Below are 24,813 nucleotides of genomic sequence, written 5' to 3'. Positions count from 1 at the left end.
CAAGAAAAGCCATTGTGTGTCTGTAATATAATTAAATATGAGAATATTGTTAGTTATTTATACAATAAAAAATGTTTCACCTTTATTATTTATCATCAAATATTTATTCTCGTATTAGTATCTATTATAATCAATAATACTTCCAAATCTTTTTCACTATGGTAACGATTGATCAATGTATTACAATTCAGTCTATTATTGTGTGGTAGAATTACCTATTTCATTTTATATATATATATAAACATTTAAAATTTGATTTAAAGTATGACATTTTGTAAAAATTTGTTAAGTTATGATGATTATTTTTACTTCAAATTTATACAGATGTTATAATAAAAGTATTGAAAATGTGCAATACTTGTTAACTTTCATTGACATTTATTAATGATTGATAAATTGACCTTATAAATAAAGTAAATCAAAATGCCAAAAAAGAAACGTGGTGTTAGAGAAAAAAAGGGTAAAAAAATCCTTGGTTAAACGAAAGAGAAACGTTATCTTATGAACAACAAATTTTGGATAATAATAGACAATTAGCACGGTATGATAGAATATTAATTTAACTTTATTAAAATGCATATATATAATTACTTACTTTAATATATACGTGAATATTACAGACTGCGTAGTACTAATGAAGAACTTGAACATGAAGTTAAAACTATAAAGCAACAATTCGCAAAACTTGAAGAAGATCGTTCAGATATTGTAGCATATTTGAAGCGTAATTTAGAAGAGAACATCGAAGAAGCACGTGAATTAAATGAACGAATATCTGCTTTAGAAGAATTAAGAAAAAATGAGTTAGCTTCATTTAAAAAAAAGGAAGCAGAGATGGAACTTGAATATCGCACTATGGAAAGTAACTTGAGTGCGGAGGTCAAATTAACAGGTACATACATTAATAAATAGTAAAGTAAAATTTTGATTACTTTGTTATTTGATTTATTATGTTTTATTTTATTTTAATTTAAAATATTTTGAACAAAATATTTACATACATAGAATTATTTTATTTTGGTCAAAATTATATTCTGAATTATTGTACATAGATGTACCAATAATTGGAGGAAACTATAGACTATGTTTTGATACTTCAACTGTCTGTTATTAGCTGGAAAATTAAATGCATTAGAGGATTGGAGAATAGCACGACTTGATTTAATGCATAAATTTGAAGTGCAGGAGCAACAATTAAAAGAACAAGAAGAAAGACATAAAAATGCGCTCCATGCTGCTGAAAAAGCATTAATCGTTGGAAAAGCTAAGTATGTAATTTATATATATCCATATCTATAGATCAAATAAAATTTAAGTAACTTATTTTTTTCCATTCTAAAAGAATGCAAAGAGAAATGGAAGAACGATTAAATGAATTAGCTGAAAAATTTAGAGAAGCGACTAACATTCGTATAGCAGATACTACTCATAGAGCAGTAAGAGAAAACATCGCATTAAATCAAGAATTGGATATGATGTTGGAAATTAGTCGTGAATTATATTCCAATACTATGGATTATAAAGAAGCAGTTAAAATGTTAAAATTACAAGCCGATTTGTTTGAAGAAGAAAAAAATATCACTTTAAATAAAACAATTAAACAACAGAATTTAATTACTAATCTTGCAGAAGATTCTAATGACATGAATAATAAATATTTGAGATTAAAACAGTTTAATGATAATCTTATTAATCATATAGCAGTATTAGAAGAATATAAAAAGAGATCTATTATAGCTGAGAATAAAGTTCATATTCTTGAACAACATTTACAACAAATTATGGAAAATAAAACTCAAATATTAGCAGAAGTTTGTTCCAAACAATTAGAGTTTGACAATTTAAATCAAATATTACAAGAGGCTAAAAAATGTATAATGGAGGCATTACAGGTAAATAAATAAATAAATGAAAAATAATGAAGGTGTTTTCAACTAATTCTACATAAATTTTAAATATTCTATAACACAGTTGCAAGGAAAATTGTCTAGAGAGGATGTGTGCAGTTCTTGTCATATTGATCTTAAAGAAAAAGTACTTTCTTCTCTTCTTAATATATTACAAAAGCAATCCATTCCTAGTATATCATCACACCATATAAGTCATCAGGTATGAAAACTTTAGACATCCTGTATAAATGAAGTGATAATATAATTTTATTTTAAAATACATTCCTAATGTGCTTCATGTATTTTAATTATCATATTTTATATGATATTAACTATAATTACTAATTGCACAAAAATATATTTAGGAAGAAGATATAGCATGTTACTACGAAAAAGGTAGTTTGGGTTTATTGAAAAATGCTATAGATAAAGTTAAAGTAGAAAAGGATAAACCCGGAGAGGACAAATCTGTAAAAATCAAAAAAGATAAAGGAAAGATATCTTTATCTACAGAGGAGAAAATATCATCTTGTTTATTACAAGACGATAGTTCTGATATAATTAATCAATTAATTGATTCAAAAAAATGAATAAATAAAAGCGACGGTATATTTCACGTGATCGGAAAATGGCAAAATGCTATATAAATGTTACGATACTGATACAAATTTTGATAAGATTATTATCTTGTATATGAGATACAGTGGGTATACATATAGTATTTGTGTACACCCCGTTTTTCTAAAATAATTTTTTTCAGAGAAGGAGAGAATTAACAAAAGATATATTTTTTAGTAGCCTGTTATAAACTATATTAATAAAAATTTTATAATATTAGAAACAAGAAAGTAAAATTATAAAACGTAGAAATTTCGTAATCAAATAAGTATTGGTATATTAATGTTTCCGTGAATAGTGTATAAAAATCAACGTTGGTTAGTTCTCCGCTGAATGTAAAAAACATGAACATAAATAAACCATGTTCAGAAGAGTTTTACTATACATTTTTGGATCAGTATAAGATTACAATTCATAAAGTAATCATGTCTTTGGAGAAATCAGAAATATTTATATTCATGCAAGAAAAATTTGTTTTATTTCGTAGTGAAAGTCAAATATATCTTTAAATTAGTGAAAAATAAAATCTAAGATTTCCAATTGTGCAGTAAGTTATTAAAAAATATAAAGAAATTGGTATTGAACAAACGAAGATCAGATCGTTCGAAAATACTATTTCGTAGAGATAGACGACAAATTATAAAGGAAGTGTATGAAAAAACATTAAAAAACAATCAGACTGTAGCCATTTATGTTATTACAATTTCATATAAAATTGTTTGTCCCCAAACCGTGAGAAATGTAGGTTTATGTAGTAGAGCAATGAGAGAAAAGTCGCTTATAAGTGAAATAAACAGAAAAAAATGATTAGATTGTCAGAAACATACACAAAATTAGTTATGAAATTGAGAAATATCCATGAAAAAAAAATGAGTTTACGGTTGTGATTCGATCAGATCAAGAAACCGAATAATTAAAAACAAAATTAATACATAAATAATAAGTAACAGAATAAAATATAGTTTTCCAGTTCTCGAGAGAATTTTTCGATTAAGCAACAAAATAATGCAAAAAGAACGGTGTTTTTTCCGAAATATTTTCAGTTTTTTCAAGAATGTCATTCGATCTTTTTACAAACTCCCATAATCGATATTTCTCCTTCATCTTCTCGTTATTATAATGCATTTATGAAAATGTGTTGTAAGATCATTATTATAATATTTATAATACAAGAGAAAGAGAGAAGAGAAAATAATAAAATTAGAAATAAACGAATCAAATATAATATAAAATAAATATAAATATCAATAGTAAACGTGTTTCTCCATTAATTTCTATAAAATCAGGAATCTGTTAGAATATTTGCATAACTACTGTTCTCCATTTAAAGGAAAAATATGATAATATTATCATATAAATTAGACATAATTTAGCAACGGTATTTTATACTTTTAACACTAAAACTATGAAAATTAGTTAAAATGATTGATTATTAAAATAAAGCCAATCACTATTTTTTTTTTGTAAATTTCAATTTATGTTATTTAAATATTTGTTTAACAATTTATTGTTTTGTTCCGAATTGACATTGAAAAAAAAACTTTTATGTAGAATGGTAATTTTCATTTGGATGAGTTTTAAAAAAGTTACGGGCTAAAAACCACAGAAAGAGCTGTTTTTTTTTTAAATTCGATATCTTTGGAACGAATGATCAAAAAAATGCCAAAATTTAAGAGGAACGGTTTTTCGATGGGTATTAAAAGATATCAAAAAATGGCGAAAATCAAAAATAAAAATTTTTAAAACCGTCCGATTTGGCATGGAATGCCCCATACATAAGTATATATTAGTAAATAGGTATGTACATTATAGAACTCGTGTTTTTGTGCCTTGAGGAGGATCAGACTTGTATACGGCCTAGACCTTGCAAGAAGGTGAAAGTCGCGAGGTCGAGATTAGTCTCTCATCTTCGTACTTTCTCAAAAATACATAAATTTTTATGATCATCCTATGATCTTTCGTTTCGTTCCGTTTTGTTTCTTTTATTTTCTTTTATTTATCTGTGATATTTTCACTACTAATTGAAAAATTTATATCCTTTCATCAAATATTAGTAACTGAAATCGATAGAGTGTCTCATGTATATTGTATAAAAATAAATCTTTTTACGAATTGGATGAAAAAATAATATCGACAATATTATCTACTTGTAAATATATATATATCACGAGTACGTATTTAAAATTTTAAAAGGTTATAACAGAAATTTTCGCATATATTTCAGCATGGAAATTTTCAATTAGGAAGGTATGGCAGTTTTAGCCGGCAAGTCCAGTTTTCTTGTCTCTATATGATACATCCGGATCGAGTTGATATTAAAGTAGTGAACTACTAGACTCTGGTCGTTTCTGTGAACTACGTTAGCCTCAAAAGTAGAATAAGTATAGAAACTTCTATAGAAAGAGCCTCCTTTCTTTAAAAGAACTACTTAGTAAGATCGATCGCATTCTTTTACCATCTCGTACACGCCTTGATGAAAGTTTGTATTATATATGTTACCGTTAAAACGTGAAATCCGTTGATTCATGGTATATATATAATATCGAAATATCAGGTTTTCGAAAACTGTTGCATTTTTTGCCACTCACCTCCCCGTCTAGTATATCTAGCTAAACGATGAAATAATTATACTGACTAGTTAAAAAATAAAATTTATCAGAATTACTAACAATAAATGTAACAAGGTAATATATGAATTCACGAGAGATAAGTAGTTAAAGTATAAAATTGAAATTTGATATGTAGATTATAATCCGATAGCATGACTAACAGTAAGTCTTGGTTTTTAAAATACAGGAAAAGATAAGATCGGATAACTATGAGCATTGTTATAGAAAGAAAAGCAAGACAGATCAATTTTCAATTTCATGATTTAACTACTCGCTCCCTCTCATTAATTCATACATTACCTAGTTTTTTCAGAAAACAACTAATTAAAGTCTATAATAAGATTTTTTTACATGGTTTCCTTAAAACGTTTAGTTTTTATTTAGATTTAGGTTTTTTTTAGAAATTAAATGAATTATACCCTTAAGAAAAATATATACATATATAGACTCTGCAAACAAAATTTATATACCTCAAGAAAACATCACGAAATTAATAAAAATTATCTTTGGTCTCTACAATTACAAAAGATGCTCAAAATGGTAGTCATTAATTTCCAGAAATTTATGTACTATTATGTATTAATTTATGTATTACTACTTGGGCAACTTTGGCCAAAGTATGTAGTGGGATTGCTGTACATGTATTTTCATTTCCTTCTTTAAACATTTGATCAAAATTAACTCGATTAATCAATATTAACTTTCAGTACTAAAAGCATTATAGTCATCCAACGGTACACCCTCGCTGTGTACTTATTACGACTATACTCGTAATTAATATAATTACAATTATAATTACTTTCAATTAATATTTTACATAACACGATAAAATTGAATTATAATTTTCTTTCACCGATAAAGTGACTTTCAGATCATAATTATTTTGTAAAGTGATAACGTATATTTGTGGTTTAACTATTCATACAACGAAAACATAGTGAAAAAAAATGAAACCATGTATTCAAAAGGTTAATAAAAGTTACCTTTGACTTTTACAATTACAAAAGATGCTCAAAATGGTGGCCATTATCCTCCAAACGTTTATATGTACGACGAACTACTGCTTGGGAAACATTGATCGAAGTAGTGCAGTTGAATTTCTCGCACGTTATCTTCATTTAACACCTGTAGACTTTTATCTTTAAGGATCCTAAAAGATGTGAATTGTAGAAAAACGACTACATTGGCGATCTTTAGAGAAAAAATTAAAAATGCATGTGCAGAGATTCCACGAAATATTTTGACCAAAAATGCCCAAGTAGTTGTTCGCCGTACACATAAATGTTTGGAAGATAAAGGTCATCATTTTTAGTATCTCTTATAATTAAAGAAGGTTTATTAATCTGATAATGTCTGAATCAATTTAATATTAACAGAATAAAAACAAAAAATTTATAAATATTAAAAAATATTCAAAAATAAAAAAAAAATTTTTCCTAAAGTGTGTATATATTTCTTTGCTAGGTTCAATACATTATACGTATATTTTAATATCCGATTATCCCTGCTTAAATATCATCAGTCAATTCATCATTTTCTGTCATCGTCTTGTATCACATATTTTAAGAATTCCAGGAAGTTTATTGATAACTCTCTATAGAGAGAGCCACCACTTTCTCCAAATGATCTCGTGTGCTTCTAACCGGTTTAATTATGACGCTTTTAATCTACTTTGCTCGATTAGGATAAACAAGAGAAAAACTATTTACGTTGTACGATTCACATAATTTTCAATCAGTCTATTTTATTTGTATAATCGAATAGAAAATAATTATTTCTTTACTAAGGAAATTTTTGAGTATTTTATTAATTAATTAATTTTTTTTTATTTTTAGAAAAAACGGACATTAATCCAATATAACAAAAAAAAAAAAAATAAAACAAACGAAAGTTGTCAGTAAAATATCAACAAATAACAAAAGGTTACAGTCTAATAGTTATTTAAGAGTTAATTACTCTCATAATCAGAACTGATCATCTACACTTATTGAAATCAACACGATCAGTAATGCAATTTGCATAATTACATATTCAATCAACAGAATTACTAAATCTTATTAATAGATTACTGAAAATAGAAGATAAAAGTATTAAAGAAATTTTAAAATTTAGGGTTATTATTCTTATAAATTAAAATTTATTATTCCTGATAATAATAAATGTTTCGTTACAATTTTATTTATTTATATAATTATTAATCTATAAATATTATTATGTATAGTATTTTAAAATAAATTTTTCAAAAATTATATTTTAGTTTTCGTCTTTAGTTAATCAAGTTTCAGTAATAAAATAACAATAACAATGAAAGTGAAATGGTCTGTTATTTCTAGTTTAGAATTACCTGAAAAAGATTAATACAATACTTTTGATTTTATTTTCGTTTTATTTATACATACGAATTGCGAATATCTCATTATCTTTTCATAAGGCCGGCGATACATGTAAAATAAAAAAAAAATCGGATTTTTTTTTTCATAAATAGTTTACCATATTAAAAATATGCCTGTAAATTTTTAGAATGAAATTCGCATTATTTATCGATTAAAAATTCATTTAAGTGCTCCGCTTCAATTCGGCGCTAAACTTTGAACGCGTTTTTCTCGAAACGACTTTTTTAAAACTGTGGTTAAAGATAACTGAAAAAGGTTTCAACCGATTCTTATGAGATTTAGCACACATTTTCTTTATAATATTAGCTTCTAGTTGAACTTCAAAAATGCCACAAACATTTTCAAAAATTGCCATTTTTGACCCAAAAACCGTTAAAAAAAGGGTCAAAAATCAGACTTTTTTGTCTGAGTCGTGCCAATTTACGATTTTTTGACTTTTTAGTTTTTCTTTTGTTCAACTAGAAGATACATGTTTTATGAACACGCTCTGATCCTTTTTTAAAATTTTAGATTGCTGTAACTAAAGCTAAAAATCTCCATGATTGATGCGTTTCGCCGCGAGGGCCTCAGGAGATTAGTTACTACGGCGGCCATTTTGAAAAAAAAATCAGATTCTTATATTTTAATATGTAATGAATAAACATGCTGAGTTTCAAAACGATTCATTTATTCCTTCCATTTTAAATAAGCCTCTGAAAAACGGTCAAAATTTAGGCGTTTACATGTATCGCCGGTCTAAAGTGTGAACTATCTTAGATATAAATTGTTTGTTCCTTTTATAAACGTAGAAAAGATATACTTGTAATTTCTAATCTTTTTGACATTATTTATAATATTATTCAAATCGCTGTAATTATTGTAATAAAAAATTCTTTTTTATAATATTTAGTTTTTATTCGCATACTGAATTTCTCATTCAAATGTATTATTACAATTGACTGTCATCAAAAATATGCATGTATATGTAAACCATTAATACTATATCTTTAACAACACCCAACTATCCGTGGGAAAGATCTTGACCGAACGTGATTGACTATTTCCAATAGATCATTAATACTTTCGATAACATTTGCAGAAGTGATCGTTCTTACTATGTTTTACATAGTTAAACTGGGTGAGTCAAGCCATTGTTCCGATTAACCTTTTCGTCTATTATATATTATCTTCCTTATCTATTTTCTCACGTATACGATATACGTATATACCAATAACACATCATAGTTCGTGCGAATTTAATGGGCAACGTCGAATTTACGTTTACGTTCGCAAATCGTATTTTACAATATTTATAATAACAGTGTTGCATACAAACATCAATGCATAAGCATATATAAACTCACACGCACACATATATATATATATATATATATATATATATATATATATATATATATATATATACGATCTCGTAATGGTATTTACCTCTTATTATTTAAGTAGATTATATAATTTATGTTACGAGTCTAAACTTCTTTGATACATGTATTTATTGTATATGTATATACATATAGTGAGAGAAAGAAGGAAATTAAACTAGAGTCTCACTCGATTTCGTTTTAAGCTTGGAATGATAATTATCGTTATAGGTGAAATTTTATATAGAATTATCCTTAATAATTCGATTATTCATTCGTAGAAATAGAACACGATGAACAATACATAAGTACATATTTATTGTATGATAAGTATTAGGTTGGTGCATATGAAATGTCGGATTCTTTTTACGTGCAAACGTTTCCCTTCCTGTTTTCGTTATGCTTTGGTTTTTGGCATAACCTCGTTTATAGTCGTACTGTCCATCTCCAGAGTCACATTTTAACAAAGGAGATTTTCTAAAAAGTGATCCCTTTTGTTATTTGTTTTGAATTTTGTACCGATATGAATTCCACCGAAATTCGTGTCATTTTCTTGTATGAGTATAAACTTAGTAATAATGCTGCAAAAACTGCACGCAACATAAACCAGGCGTTGTGAGAGAATACTAATAACGATCGAAAAGTGCAGCGTTGGTTTGAAAAATTTCGGTCTGGTGATTTTTCCCTACAAAACGAACCGCGAGGAAGACCCAAAACGACCGTGAAAAATGATAATCTGAAGGCATTGGTGGAAGCGAATCCAACTATATCCACGAGGGAACTTGCTACTAGGATGGAAGTTAACCATACAACGATATTGCGACATTTTTCTGAAATTGGCAAGGTGTAAATCCGACATTTCATATGCACCAACCTAATATTATTATCTGTGAGTTATATTAATGTCTTTTGTGTTGATATTTTTCTACATTTTTTTTGAAATTACAAAGGATCCTTCTTTGTTATAACAATATCTATACATTCACTATGAACGTTTATTTGTCACTCGGTGTTGAAAATGCAGGAGAAAACTTAAGCTTAAGAGGAGAGGAAGATATAATACTTTTCACTGTGGAGGAAGATCTACCTTGACCTACATCCAGTCAAGTTCATTGCTCATCCGCCATGATGACCTCGACGTGCCTTCCTCACATAACATGACGCATACTTTTACGTTCGTAGAGATCGTTCATCTTCTTATTGTTAGTATGTATATTTTCCTTATTCTTTCTTTCCTTCTCATAACTATACAAGATGTTTCATAAATGAATATTAATACTTCAAGAGGCATATCTCCACATTAAAATAAGTAGAAAATATTATATAAACATATATCTAATATATTATTATTTCGAATGACGGATGATTAAAGAAAATGTTCGGTATGTCCACTTTTTGCTGTAACTATTCCTATGAATGAAAGGAAATATTCTATTATCTGAAATCATATATTTCGCGGAAAGTTTTCTTAGATAATATAATCTACATTTTTCTAGTCCATTTCAGAAGCACGTTATACATGAAATGCATGTACACTATAGTTCATTTCAGCTTAAGTATACAGAATCATTTCGTCGATTTTAGAACACTATTGACTGCAGTTAATAATATTCGTCAGAATAAGACATTGACTGCACTAAATTTTATATACTTTATAACGATAGACGTTATAGTAAAGCGTTGGTTATTCTAATAAATAAGGAGACAAATTCGTTTCCCATGACCTGGTCACGTCTATTGTAAAAGGAATCACCCATACTTCGTAGCCGTATCGTCGGATATTTTCAACTAGAGTATTATTCTCTATATGTATATTTTTTTCTAATTTTTTCTATGGCTTTCTTCCGGTTTTTAAAAGGTATGACTACATCAATAATTTTATCATCGTAGTATTTAGTATTTCAGATTTCAGACTAACACGTGATTCATGGACACCCTATATTGTCCGGTTAACTGACATAGTTCCAGGTGTCCGGTTCTATGGAACTTACTAAACTCAATTATTTGAAGCAACTATGATAAGTATCCCATAATATAAATATTGTTAAACACATAGGTGAAGAATGTACTTGTACGTGACTTATTTCATATTCGAATAAACGGCCATTCGGATTACTGATATTTAGATAATCGATGTTTCGAATAATTGATGTTCGTATAATCGACGCTGTATTGTAGTTACAAACATTAAATAAGGTCAAGAAGAACTAAATAAAACGTGCAGCAATTTGCGTTAAAGCAAGAGACGGCCACTTTACAATGTTTAATCATCTATTACTTGAAAACTAACTTATACAGGATATAATAAAATATTTTTTATATATACTAATTTTAGAATATAAATATAATTCCTATAAGTATTAACATGCATTTGTAAAACACCCTGTACACCTTGACTTGATAACGTGATATTTTCTAAATTTTTGAAAAATAAACCAAAGTAGTAACCCAAAATTAACATTTATGGCTTAACTGATTAAGAAATTTGTTTTTGTAAAGAAAATACTTTAGGAATACACTTGTTTTTTTCTTATGATTATTAACTGTTATTAATTAATTGTCAGATAATACAAAAGAAAATATTAGTGACTTAAAATTAAGACCACAGTTTCATAAAATAACGCAAGCGCAGGTGGTCAAAAAAAATTTATAATGTGTACGATAAAGGTGTAGTATCAGAAAGACTGGCTCGTGAATGGTTTGCACGTTATCGATCTGGAAATTTCAATGTCAAAGATGCACCTCAATTAAAAAAAAAATGCTCAGAATTGATTCACAGAAATAGCGTTGTTTTTCATCATAACAACATCAGACTACATGTATCTTTAATAATCTGGTAAAAATTGAAAGAGTTTGGTTTATAAGTTTTAATGCATCCGTCATATAGTCTCGAATTTGCACAATCAGATTATTATTTGTTTCGGTCTCTATAGAACTCTTTTAATAATGTAAAGTTGATTTCAAAAAAGGCCTGTGAAAATCATATATTGCAGTTTTTCCAGAAAATATTCCAGGAATCCTATAGTAAAGTAATAGAGAGTTTACTAAAAAATGACAAGAGCTCGTAGATTAAAACGGCATATTTTTAAACGAATAAAATTTATTGAAACCTTTAATAATATAAAAATGCGTTTGGTTAGTGTAAAAATTGGTGGAAACGATTAGCGAATTAATTGCTACACCTAATATATAAGAATAATTCTTTAAAAGGTTAAATAATTAGATTTGGTATCAATATAATAAATTTATTATTGTAATTAATATAATATATTAAATACCATAAATTTCATTAAACGAAATTTAAAAAAATCAATACCAAGCTAAATCTCTTTCTCTCAGTCTAATAAATAAATTGATTTCATTACGTAAGAATACGCCTGTTCTTAAAATAAAATTGACAAATATATAAAAGTACAGGAATTACTTGCTTCATACTATAGGATTATAACAAGCGAACAGGCGTTATCCTAAAATATTAAAGGAACATTTTAGTATAATAAAATATCTTTCAAATCAATGATTGTCGCGTAATTGATTAATAGCTTTTCTTTTTAAACAATGTTCCTCATACATTTATAATTCATGAGATAAGGAATATAAGTATTGTAAACAAAGATTTCATAATCTACTAAAAAGAAATACAAAAATAAATTTCACATTAAAATATTTTAATGATATGTAGCTCAATGAGTTATCTTCTAATCGTGTATTTATTTTTTCCGTATATTGTTATGATCTAACTATTAGTAATTAAAATTTATTATTTTCAAAATCGGAATCGACATAAATGTGATTTAAGCTAATTTTCTTGGAACTTTTACAGAGTCAAAGTTGGTTATTCATTTCCGTGTTTTACAGGAAAATTTAAATTTCAATTAAGATTTCCATTAAAAGTTCATCAAGAAGGTATACAGATATTATATTATCGTGAACTTTATTCGCCGTGTTTTCGCTAAGTAATTAATGGAATTAATGAACAAAACGATTAATCAACCCCAAAGAGAAATAGGAAAGACACCGATCGATCCTATAGTTCTGGGAATTACGAGAGTGCAATTGGAAAAGGGAAAGGATACTTTTATGATGAAATTTAAAAGAGATAAAAAAAAAGAGAGAAATAGAGGGAGATAAAAATATATATCTACCAGTGGTTGATTATTATTAATGTAATTACAAAAAGGAAAAAAAAATAAGGAGAAGAATAAGAAGAAAAATAAAATATAAAAAGGAAAAAAAAAGAAAAAGCAGGAAAAGAAGATATAATGCATTGTATTTTACAGGCGGTATAGCTTTCTCCTGCAGTAATCTCAACATTATTGGTTTTCGAATAAAAATCTATTGTCTAGCTACCGATCAATTAGCCCTAAACACTGGCAAGACGAATAATAATTTCGTCTATCTTTTTCTAGGGCTACGCTGCGGCTTCTCTCATTCAAAGAACGAAAATGAAGGAATCGCTTGAAAGAGAAAGGCCATGTCGAGAACAGAATATAAAGGAAACGCTCAAAAGAGAAAGGTAACGAGCCCGAGAGGTATGTTTCAACGCAAACAAATGTAAGAGAAACGAAAAAGAAATACAAACAGAGAAAAATGTAAGGAAAGAGAAAAAGAATAAGAAAGAGAAAAAATACAGTGGAGAATGAGAAAGAGAAAGAAGTTACAAGACTGTTGGAAAAAGCAAAGAGTGCAATCGGTGAAAAGTAGCTCGATCGATGTATATATTGTACATATATACGCAAGAGGAAGAGAAAGATATTCCTGTGCGATTCTATTTCGCAAGGACACACGCGACTAGCAACATTCAAGTAGTCAAACTTCCTTTTCTACGATACTATGACGGTTTACTGAATATACTACGTATGTATATAATGTACATTGAACCGTCGAAGAAAGGGTGAAAGTCTCTCGAATGGGCCGTCCAGCAGGACGGCAAATTTTCAATGCTTTTGGAATTAATTGGACGCTATACTTGACTAGATCTTTCCGAGGTAAGTGTTAAGAAAAAATATATATAAAGAAAAATTTAATATATATATATATATAAATGAACATTTTACCAATTTTTGATTAGAATAACCGACTGATAACATTAAATATAGAATACATATTTTCATTATTAAATCCAAGTTATTAATAACAATTATGCACTATTTGTATTTATCGCAAACTTTAAACTTAATAAATCTCAATTTATATTATATTATTTACTAAAAGCATAAAATTTATTTGAAAAACCTATCAATTATTATTTCTACACTTCAGGATAAGATTTATTTACATATTTTATATGAATTTTTCCCATACTTTTGTGTAAAAGATAAATATTTCGAAAAAAATCTTATTTAATACGAATTCATTAAATTTATTCATTGTTGGTTTGATACAAATATAAGTTGGGAAGAAAGATAGTTGGTTTGTTGGACATATAAATAGAAGGGAAGTCGCTTAAAAAATATTATTTAGTTTGCTTTACTAAATAATCATAAAAGGTTGAATGAAATATTCATATTGTTCAATATCATTTAATGAGATTTATACAATATATATTATTAATGAACAATATTTATCAGTATTAAATGAAAAAAAAGTAGTTCCATTGTAAGTCATCGTATGCTAAGGAACTAATAATTTATATACAAGTACACTTTATGAACATAACATTTATACATAATATTTAACAATTTAAAATTATATTAATAGTAGCACAAGCAGACCATTCTTTTATTCTCTCCACAAATAGTTAATGAAGCTTATTTTTAATATATTATACAAAAAACTAAACATTTATCATTGAAATGTTTTAACAGTAAAACTGTAAAAACTTCTACAAATATTTTAAACTAAATAAATTCAATGTAATTTTCAAGATATTCTTAAAAATGAATCGTCAGATAGTGATTGTTATTTCAATATTATAAAGAATTCATTTAGTGTTCAAATGTAATTCTTTAAATATCTCGAAATAAGAAAAATATGATTTAGACCACTTCATAATTATGGGCACTAATAACTCAATTAATTATTTAATTCTTTTCAAATAATAAACAATAAATAATAATGCTATTTCGATTAGTTCAAAAATTTTGAAAATCATCATTCTTGTCTCGGCATCACCAAGTCGTATGATTTGAATGGGGAATGTACTTCGATCGAGTTTGTTCGAGCACGCCAATGTGGTTCTATATATCTTCATATTAGCGAACGACACGATCAAGAAAAGTGAGAGGCAGCCGGAACGTGTGCTACTCTTATGCAACTTCTGATAGGAATCGTAGTATGGGTCACTTAGTCACTAACTCTTACGAAAATTCTCAACTCTCTTCTTTAAGGAATACCTAAGAACTAACTGGACGAATCCTTTTCAAGGACAAGATTTGTAATAAATTCGAATAATATTTTTTAGGATATTAATAAGTTAAAGTTTTTTTGAACTACAAATGAAATTATATTACTTTGGAAAGAAACATATATACATTAATATTTAATAGCGAAACTTGTTATCGATGAAATAATCAGAATATTGTATTGGTTTTCGTCATTAAACAATATGAAAAGAAGTCGTCAATGCCAAATCGAAATTAGTTTTAACTCATTTTCTTTTTTCAAAATTGGATTTATACCACTTTGAAAAAAGAATATGTGTGGCCTTCATGCGCGATAAATGTTTAATGAGTTTAACTTAAAAGTTCTATTAGTAATAAGTGAATAAACAAAAATTGCACAAAAAACGCTTGTTTAAAATCATGCATGTTGGTATAACTATTAAAATAAGGGAGATACCTGGTTTTTTCATGTTTAACAATTGGTCATCTTTTGTTTTTACTTTTATTTAAATGTTCCTTATATTGTTAATATCAGAATCAGTTTAGTATCCATTAAAGTAAGAATAATACAAAGTACATTTGTTTTAAAAATACATATCTATTAATATATTTGGAATATTAAACAATTTTAATCTGTTATTTTATTAAATGAAAATTTTCAACTCCAAGACATAATTGGTCAGGAACGTTAAAAGAAATGTATTATTAATTTAAAAAATCCAAGGTATTAAGTAAAATGCATTCGAGTGTGTGATATACCTTAAATGATTGATAATTAATCGAAAGAAATGTATATTTTAGTCTAGAAGCATGGTGTGTAACATAAATTAGACATACTATCCTTTTCGAAATTTACAGTTAGACTGGTTCATTGTCCTCAATGAAAATCAGTAAAAATTCTTTTATTTATTCTTGTTTATATGACTTTCGGAAGGCTACATATGTATAACGAAAAAATATTTAATCTTTAGAAAGTCTTACAAACAAGAATCAATAAAAGTATTTTAACTGATTTTTATAGAGAACAATGAATCTGTTTACTGTTGAATTTCAAAGAAGACGGTACATTGAACTTATACTCCATGCTTCTAAATTACAATATACATATTTTGCGATTAATTAACAATCATTTAAGGTATGTCGAATACTCTCAAGGTATGTCACACCCCTACTCATCCTTCCATAAACAAACACATCTCGTATTAACTATCGATCGATGTATCTTATACATACATACGCATATATATCCACATCACTTTAACACTAAGATTTTCCGTAATTTCGTTTAACTGTCAATAGATTGTTGGTTTCACCTTCTCTCTCTTTTTTCGTATCTTTTTATAAAATTATATTGTTACCGTCGCCTAAAAAATTTTATTAAAAAAAAAACGGCACATGTAACATTTGTCTTTCACTTTCTCAATTTAAACGAGAGTTATCTCTCTCAGGAAATTGCATTTGAAAAATATTCTGTTAAATCTCTGAGACGATAAGGTAATTGTATGAGCACACACGCATTTTTGCGTGTATATGTATATGCGTGATAATAGAGAGATTTCCTTCTCGCTATTAGCTCTACCCAGAACGTGATGTATATCTTATGAAAAATGCAGAAAAGGGAGGGAACACAGGGATCCTGTATATACAATGGTAAGACGACGAAAAAGAAGAAGAAGAGTTCAAATTCAATGACCGGATATACGGCGCACTGATGATCGCATCTTGCGTATTCATTTCGTGTCTTTGATATAACTAGAAGCCTCTGTAAATAAAACTATCCTCTTTATATATATATATATATATATATATATATATATATATGTGTGTACATGAGAGCGCGCGCGCGAGCATGTATCAAAAAAGTAATAAATTAAAAAACAGAGAAATCGTAGCCGTTCGGAAAATAAAACCAAAACTTTCCTACTCTCTATACTTTTTTCTTTCCCTTTCGTTGTTAATTACCCTCTGCTAAAACAAGAATGAGTCTCAAGCCATCCGTGAAAAGAAGTGGATCCACCCAGTACCACTTGAGAAAGAAGTAATCTTTTGACGTTATCTCCATTGTATCTCACAATGGGTAAATTGTCCCTCATACTTTAGATAATTACCATGCGAATCTTTGCGAATGAGAAAATTACATTATTTATTTAAGTACCTACGTATGTATATATTATATATATATACTAATGTTCTAGTATTAGGTCACTCTAAATATGTCATATTTGATGATTAGGAATAACATTATTTTTTATCAACGAGAAATTATTTTATTTATTTTAATTACACAATTTTGATATTTTTGTATGCGTCTAAAATAAACCAGATTCTATTCTATATATGTTACATCAATAGTTTCTGTCAGATCACTAAAGTTAAGTAAAATATGCGCATGACTAATAAAATGGATGGGTGATTCGTCAGAAGAAATAAAAGACAAAAATTGTGTGCTGTGACTTCAAAGAGACGATAAAAAGACGCTATCTCTTTCGTAGTATTAAATAAATGTGAGAAGGTATTAGTAAAAAAGTAATTCGCAAATCCGTTAAAGGGAGAGTAAAAAGATAAGATATTAACCTGTATAATAATTTTAAATTTTCTATTTATTTATATATTTACATTTATTATTAGTTATGGCAATTTTGCTTAATTTTGGAAATTTTTAAAATTATTTCTTCAATATACAACTAAAGCTAAGTTGTGGTTTACTATTTATTGAATGTTTGACAAAAACATTGTCAACTATATAAGAATTTAATAAAAATTTAATTATAGATAAAGATAACAAGGTAATATGTACAAATAAAAAATACGTAATAATAATAATGACAGAAATTTTTCCAAAATTATTGTTATAAATAGATGTCTAAATAATTTTGAATGGAAGTGTATAATATTTCATTTTAATTATCTGTAGACGGATATTTACCGTTATATAGATCATTTAAAAATACTTTCAGATTTATTACTTATTCATTTCTTCCGTATGTATGATAATAAGTGATACTATGTTCATAATAATTATATTTTATCGTATTTTCGACTTTTTTACGAATGCATTAAAACTAATCTTAAAAAACCTATAATTAATTTTGTCCAGTAATCTTAAATTGATGCATTATGCATAAACAAAGACTTAAATAGTATACAAAAACTAAGATTTCATACAGTCTATAATAATTATTATTATATCATTTACACGGTAATGATATATATATATATATATATATATATATATATATATATATATATATATATAGTGCATGAATTTAAAAGTAGCTGATTTAACTATTATATAATCAGTGATCATGATACCATACGTATCATGGGTGATAGCAGAGAATTCGACGAGTCCTTTTCATCGTACGTTGACCTTGAAATCCATTCCTTTCTATTCTACGCTCGAATGTTCTAAGCGATGGAAGAAAATCTTTTACTTCGATTCAAGATAAATTCTTTCATCGAACGAGATATTACATACGAGAAGTTATGGGTTAAAATCGACTTCTTTTTACTGCTTTTTCTCTCTTATTCATGCATGCATGATAACTCCTAGTCCATATATATATATGATTGATTGAAATGATTCTACTGAAACGTGTGTAAGTGTATCCATACGTGCTTTCCTTCGTTATGTGTACGTTCCGGCCTGATGGATCGTACACACATACATAGAAATTCGTACCGATTTTTCTGACTTGAGCCAGTGAAAGGGAAGTATATTTCCAGTCTTCAAGACCCAGATACTTAAGAACTCTCCTTTATACCCTTTATTTATACATTCAGTTTTTCGTCTATCTTTACCGTTCGATTTTCACATTATTTTTGATGGGACCATTTAATGACTACTGATTTAGTGACCATTTTTCTCGAAAAGTCAACTTAGCATGCAAGACCACAAGTCATTGCTTATAAACGCTAAAAAGCTATTCCCTTTAATGTACACGGTTAAGGATGCAGATTAAGGTTGTTCGTCCTGAAACGAGGAAAGATCGATGACCTTTTTAGTGTACTTCTATCGGTTAAGTATCTTTTCTAGAAATTTTACAAAATGACATTGAATGGTTAGAGAAAAAAAATAACAAAAAGGGAGAAAAATATTTTGTAACTTTTTAACAACTTCACTTTAACTTTCCATATTTGCGTGTAGTTTTTAAATGAAAAAGAAAAAAGATTTAAAAAAAAAGGGAGAAAAAATTTAATCTCGGCAGAGTGCTCGCGGTACGTTAACTATGCCATCATTAATTAGTTATGCCATTACTCGAATAGAAAGGAGTCTATCAATAAACAATTTACGTTTTCACGAGGATCCACATTATGGTTCATTAATAAACAAAAAAAAAGATTAGAATATAAAAATTTCTTCGAGGCGTTTACGATTAGAAAGGTAAAGAAGAGCATCCATCTTCATAGATTTCGTCGTAGTATCGAGTATCAAGTAAGATGATCCAGATATATGAGTTGGATTGTAAGATCGAAGATAATAAGGTCATAGTGATCGATTCAAGATACATAAGTACGACAGATCTCTGATCCCTTCCGATCTTCGAAAAGTGTGCATCGAAGTGTATTTCCAGGATCCCGTTCTGTGTGACCAATCGAAGGAGAGGCTTTCTCCTGGATCACGTTTCGTTTAGATCGCATCGAGTACACACGCTTTATAGCAAAGCTTGTCTCTCTTTGGAGGGGAGTCTATATAGACTCTCCATTACGATGGAGCCCCTTCAAACTGTTCGCACTTCTAAGACCGTACGCGTATATTAAAGTTGTTGGATATCTTGTTGTGTGTTACCCCACCTGCGTTTTTTACAATTTTCTTCATTCTTAGTTCTAAGAGAAAAGACAATAAAATAAAGATATATAAATAAACAAATGAGTATAGGGGATATGAAAGAATATTCGTGGTGCAGTGTTATATAGTGTCATCTACATTGTTCTTAGTAATAAATATCTATTATTTATTAGAAACTCTAGATATCCTTTCTTCTATTGTCACGAAAGATAGAAGAATAAGAGATAGGAGGAAGGAGGGGTGAAAACGGTGTCGCGACAATTTCTACAGTCACCCTGCACAATGGTGAGTTCACCGGAGTGATCTCTTACAAATCGTTCGTTCGTCATTTCTTTAAGAGAATATCGTACCTAAGCTTTGAACAAACTTCCAAACTTTTGTTTGAGAGAAAAAAAAAGAAAGAATGAAAAGAAAAGAAAAGAAACTCGTTCAAAGCGAGTTTTGTTTTGTTTTGTCTTTTCTTTTTATTGGTTTTTGGTTTCAAAGAAAATCACGAAAAACTTATATTTCCTTAATATTTATCTAACTTTCCTATATCTCATAAAGTTTCCAGTTTTGTATATGTAATTACGTTTGCATACCTAAATATAGAATACCTACTCTATCTTGTTGTAAATTTGAATTAAACAAAAAATATATGAATAAAAGTAAATGTAGTTATTATTAAATAATCATCAATTTGATAGGTAATTATTTAATCGGACTAATAATTAAAAAAAGAACTGAAACGCAAAATTGTAAAAAAAACTGATTTTAGGATTTATTTTCTATTACAATTAATTAACATTACAATATAGATCATAAATTGAATTTTTTCTACTTTTTTTACTTATACCACTATTATAATTATTGTGATAATTGCATCTTTTGATTTTAACGATAAGGCGTATATTTTTGGTCATAAAGATTGTAGTGTTAAAATAATGAAAGTAATAAATTTATTATTGTTCAAATAATGAAAAGAACTTGGTGCATGTTCAATGAGTTGCAGGAATGCGACTGTATAAATCGATTTAATGATTTTTATCGTCGATCTCATTGGCACTTTCGCATTCTTCTTCCTGTTGAGGAAAAATGAAATATAATGAACAAAGTAGTCACAGCGGAGCGTCGAATACGCCTCAGGGATCGAAATGGGGGTCAGTGTGTGAACGAACAGCTTCGTTCCTTAAGTCGCAATTCAAGAGTTCGGTGAACATCTATCTTCCTAGATGTCGTATGTCATGTCGACAATATCTGTACAGTTTTCCACATTTTCGTTTCTTCTTCTGTCTGTCTCTCTCTCTTTTTTTCCGTTTCATAGAAAATAGGAGAGAAAAAAGAGAGAGAGGAAGAGATAAATGTAGCACGAAGCATAGATATATCTGTTCTTATTGGTACGTGATTCTCTGTGTGGGTAATTCCTTTCTCGATCGAATCTCAATATCATTGCTGAACAAGATTACGCAATTGAAAGGTTTTCATTTTCATGCTCGACCTGCCGCAAATCATTCCCGGATCTATAGCTGCAGTTTTTTTCTCCTTCATTTTTGTTACTTATTCATATTATATCTTTCGTTACTCGACAAAAATTTGTGTACGAATAAAAAAAATTATTAAAATTTCTCGTTCCTTTCGAATCGTCCCGCTAATGACGACGATTGATCTATAAGTCAAAAAATCGAAAAAAAATATAAGAAATTAATTAAACTATTTATTTTATTATATTTTTATATTTATGATTTATTTCTTAATCATGGAATCAATTTTTTTTCCTTGGTTCATTGTCATAATAATCTGCACAATCGTTCTTATTTTTTTCTAATCTTATAAACGCGTGTTTCGGTCAAAAAAAAAAGAAATAAAGATTATTATATATCTATTAATCTTATAAAATAAACGTGCATGGACAAACCCATAAAAGAATTCACTAACAAATATCATAAAATTACATTCCTCTGATGATAAGCATTTTCAGTTTGTAAAGAAGGAACTTCTCACTCCTTTCTATCAAGAAATTTTTCTCATGTTTCTACATTACTTTCCGAGTGGATAGCCGGTTATTAGTTTCACTTTGAAAACTCGAAACTCCTGTGTACGGGCGTGTACCTCTTTCTCTCTTTCTCATCTTTCATCACTCGCTCGCTCTCTCTTTTTTTTTCTCTCTCTCTCTCGTCCTCTCAAGAGAAAAAGAAAAAAAAGATACTCACTCGTATGATTCGAACGGATACGAGAAAAGAAAAGAGACAAGTGTAAAGAACAGACACTGTGATGATGGTGGGAAGGTACAACTCTCAAAAAGTTCGAAGGCGAAAGTAAAAAGGTGGGGCCAACGAAGAAAGTTCTATTGACGAGAGATATATACGTAAAGTGGCACACCGATGAAACCTGTGTCCATTCGTATCCAGGTACTGCTGTCTACTCTCTGTGATACCAGTAGCACCAGCACCAGTATCAGTACCAGTATCAGCACCAGCACCAGCATTAGCAACAGCAAACAACAGCTATGTTAAGAAAAATAAACCGGTCCTTCGATGGAAGCAATTCCATGCTCGGATTAACTAGAGTGGAAAAAAAGGAGGAAAAATCTATCTTCTTTTACGATTCAACTTGAAGAATTTTCGAATTTTTCCTTATCAAAAGAGAAAGAAAGAGATAATGAGATGCAACGTTATTAAATGCAGATTTTAGAGAGAAGAAAAGGAGCAATTCTCTTGTTCGTTCTACCGTCACGTACATACTTACATTTTTCAGTATACTAGACGCGGTCTTGTATCTATAATTCCTTTATTTTCAATGCCAACGAAGTATATGCAAAATAATATTTTATTTACTTAATTAAAAAAAAGTAGGTGAGAAAAAAGATTTGATTAAAAAAAAAAAGATACTTTTACATTTTTTTCTTTCTTCTCTTTTTTTAATTATTATTCATCTCGATTTTTTTCATTTTCACATTGAATATTCTTTCTTCATTTTTTTTCTCTCTTCTTTTCTCATACGGATCTCAAAAGCCTCTATCCTCCTTTAAAATCTACTTCGTTGCAATAGTAAGTTCCCAATCCGTAATTATTCCAAGTATGCAATTTCATACAGCCGACATGTGGTATCCAAGCAGTAATAACGTCCTATATTTGTATATATGTATACGGAAGATGTCTCAACATAACTATGTATATACCTATATACATAATTCTCATCATTCTTATCGATCTGTCAAAAGTTCGAATTCTTGCGATAACATAGAATAGACGTTCAAGTTATGTTGATATTAAAATATGTACGTAGTTACAATTATTATTAAAAAGAGAATATTTTAATCGTTGGATTCTATAAGCTTCAATCGAATGGTCAGTTTTATCGATACATGAAGGAGAAACGAAAGTTCAAGAAACTGAAGGCAGTGCATACGAATAAGTGGAGCGTGAAATTCCGAAGGTTGCAAATATGACATTTTCTTTGGTGTTTCCTTGATCATGTTACGTATGTAATAGATAAAATTTCGTTTAAGCTATTCTATGCTGTTTAAATTTTCCCTCGATTAACGAATAGAACACGTTAAAGTTATTTATAGTACTTCAAACACCTAACACTAAGATAACCAGTACAGAACACGATGGATATTAGTTTAAACATCGTTTTAAATGTTATAGGTTAATGATTCTTTATGAAATTATCGGTTATGTAGTATTACGATTAGACTTTAAGTTATTGTAGTTGGTCTTCTCTACAATATTCTATCTTGTAGAAATTAACAAATATATTGATGAAGTTCCAACATTGTTTGTTAATGGACTACAATTTTTGATGATTAAATTGCCATAAAGAAATTTGTATAGAAAACAATTTTTTTTATAAAATACAAGTTTTCATATCAATAACATATATACAAATGATATTAAACTATATTATAAAATGTATATAATATAATTGAATTGTAGTTGAATTTTATTAAATTATATTAAAATATAATATATAATCTCTGATTCGAATGACAAATTTAACTTTTAAAAAATACAAAATTTTGTTTTTTATTTAATTTTAACGTTTTTAAATTAAAGAAAAAAAATATTGTTATTTTTATTTTAATATGAGTTAAATATTATTTTACTTAAAATTTAAATTATGTGTGTGTGTGTGTGTATGTATTGTTTGTTTGCAGCAACAAAAACAAATCTCAAAATTATAATAAAAAATTGATTATTATACATATATCCACTTTGAGAAATAGTTAAATATATATATATATATATAATATATTTAAATTATAAAATAAATATAACATTCGAATAGAAATTCAAATGTCATATCATAATTTGGCACGGCGATGTCTCACCTATGTTTCAAGAAAAAAAAAAGTATGAGATGATGCCGTGTCAATTCCGGGCAAGGAGAGAAAGGTGCCGACCTCCTTTTCAACGCCTTCTTAACTACACGCGTTCTGTACACAGAGAAGGGATCGATAATTGTACAAGTTTAACGTTGAAATTGTTCTTCGTAGCGTTACGTTACGTGTCGTGTTGCAAATGTTTACAGGCAATGAGAAAAATCACTCTAAACATTCATAAGTTTCTTTCGAATGAGAGAAAGTAATTTCTACGGAATTATGAATCTTTACAAATTGGATCGAAAATCTCGATCAAACGAACTGTTTTTTTATACTTTTTTTCTACTAAACTAAAAATGATCAAACAAAAGAAAGAAAATTAAATTTCATATATGTATATTTAAAACGTACAAATCGGAAGTTTTAATTTATCGAAAAAATCGACTTTATTTTATTCTTTGTTTCTTCTTGACAACATCGTTCGATTTCGAAAAAGCAACATGATTTTTCCCGTTCAAGTAGAATATAAAA

General features: G+C 28.1%; 1 protein-coding gene across 1 annotated transcript; it reads left to right on the top strand.

The window, feature by feature from the left end:
• Nucleotides 1–94: 94 nt before the first annotated feature.
• LOC107065426 (cilia- and flagella-associated protein 157) lies at nucleotides 95–8,712 on the top strand. Its single transcript, XM_015319116.2, is given in 7 exon segments — nucleotides 95–466; nucleotides 469–541; nucleotides 621–892; nucleotides 1,115–1,268; nucleotides 1,343–1,892; nucleotides 1,972–2,109; nucleotides 2,255–8,712. Coding segments are annotated over 7 exon segments (1,455 nt in total). The 5' UTR covers nucleotides 95–423; the 3' UTR covers nucleotides 2,480–8,712.
• Nucleotides 8,713–24,813: the final 16,101 nt, after the last annotated feature.

Source organism: Polistes dominula, unplaced genomic scaffold, assembly GCF_049000335.1.
Source record: "Polistes dominula isolate Pdom_NZ unplaced genomic scaffold, Pdom_raw_medaka contig_168, whole genome shotgun sequence".
NCBI classification, from domain to species: domain Eukaryota; kingdom Metazoa; phylum Arthropoda; class Insecta; order Hymenoptera; family Vespidae; genus Polistes; species Polistes dominula.
This window is presented reverse-complemented; position numbering and strand designations above follow the sequence as displayed.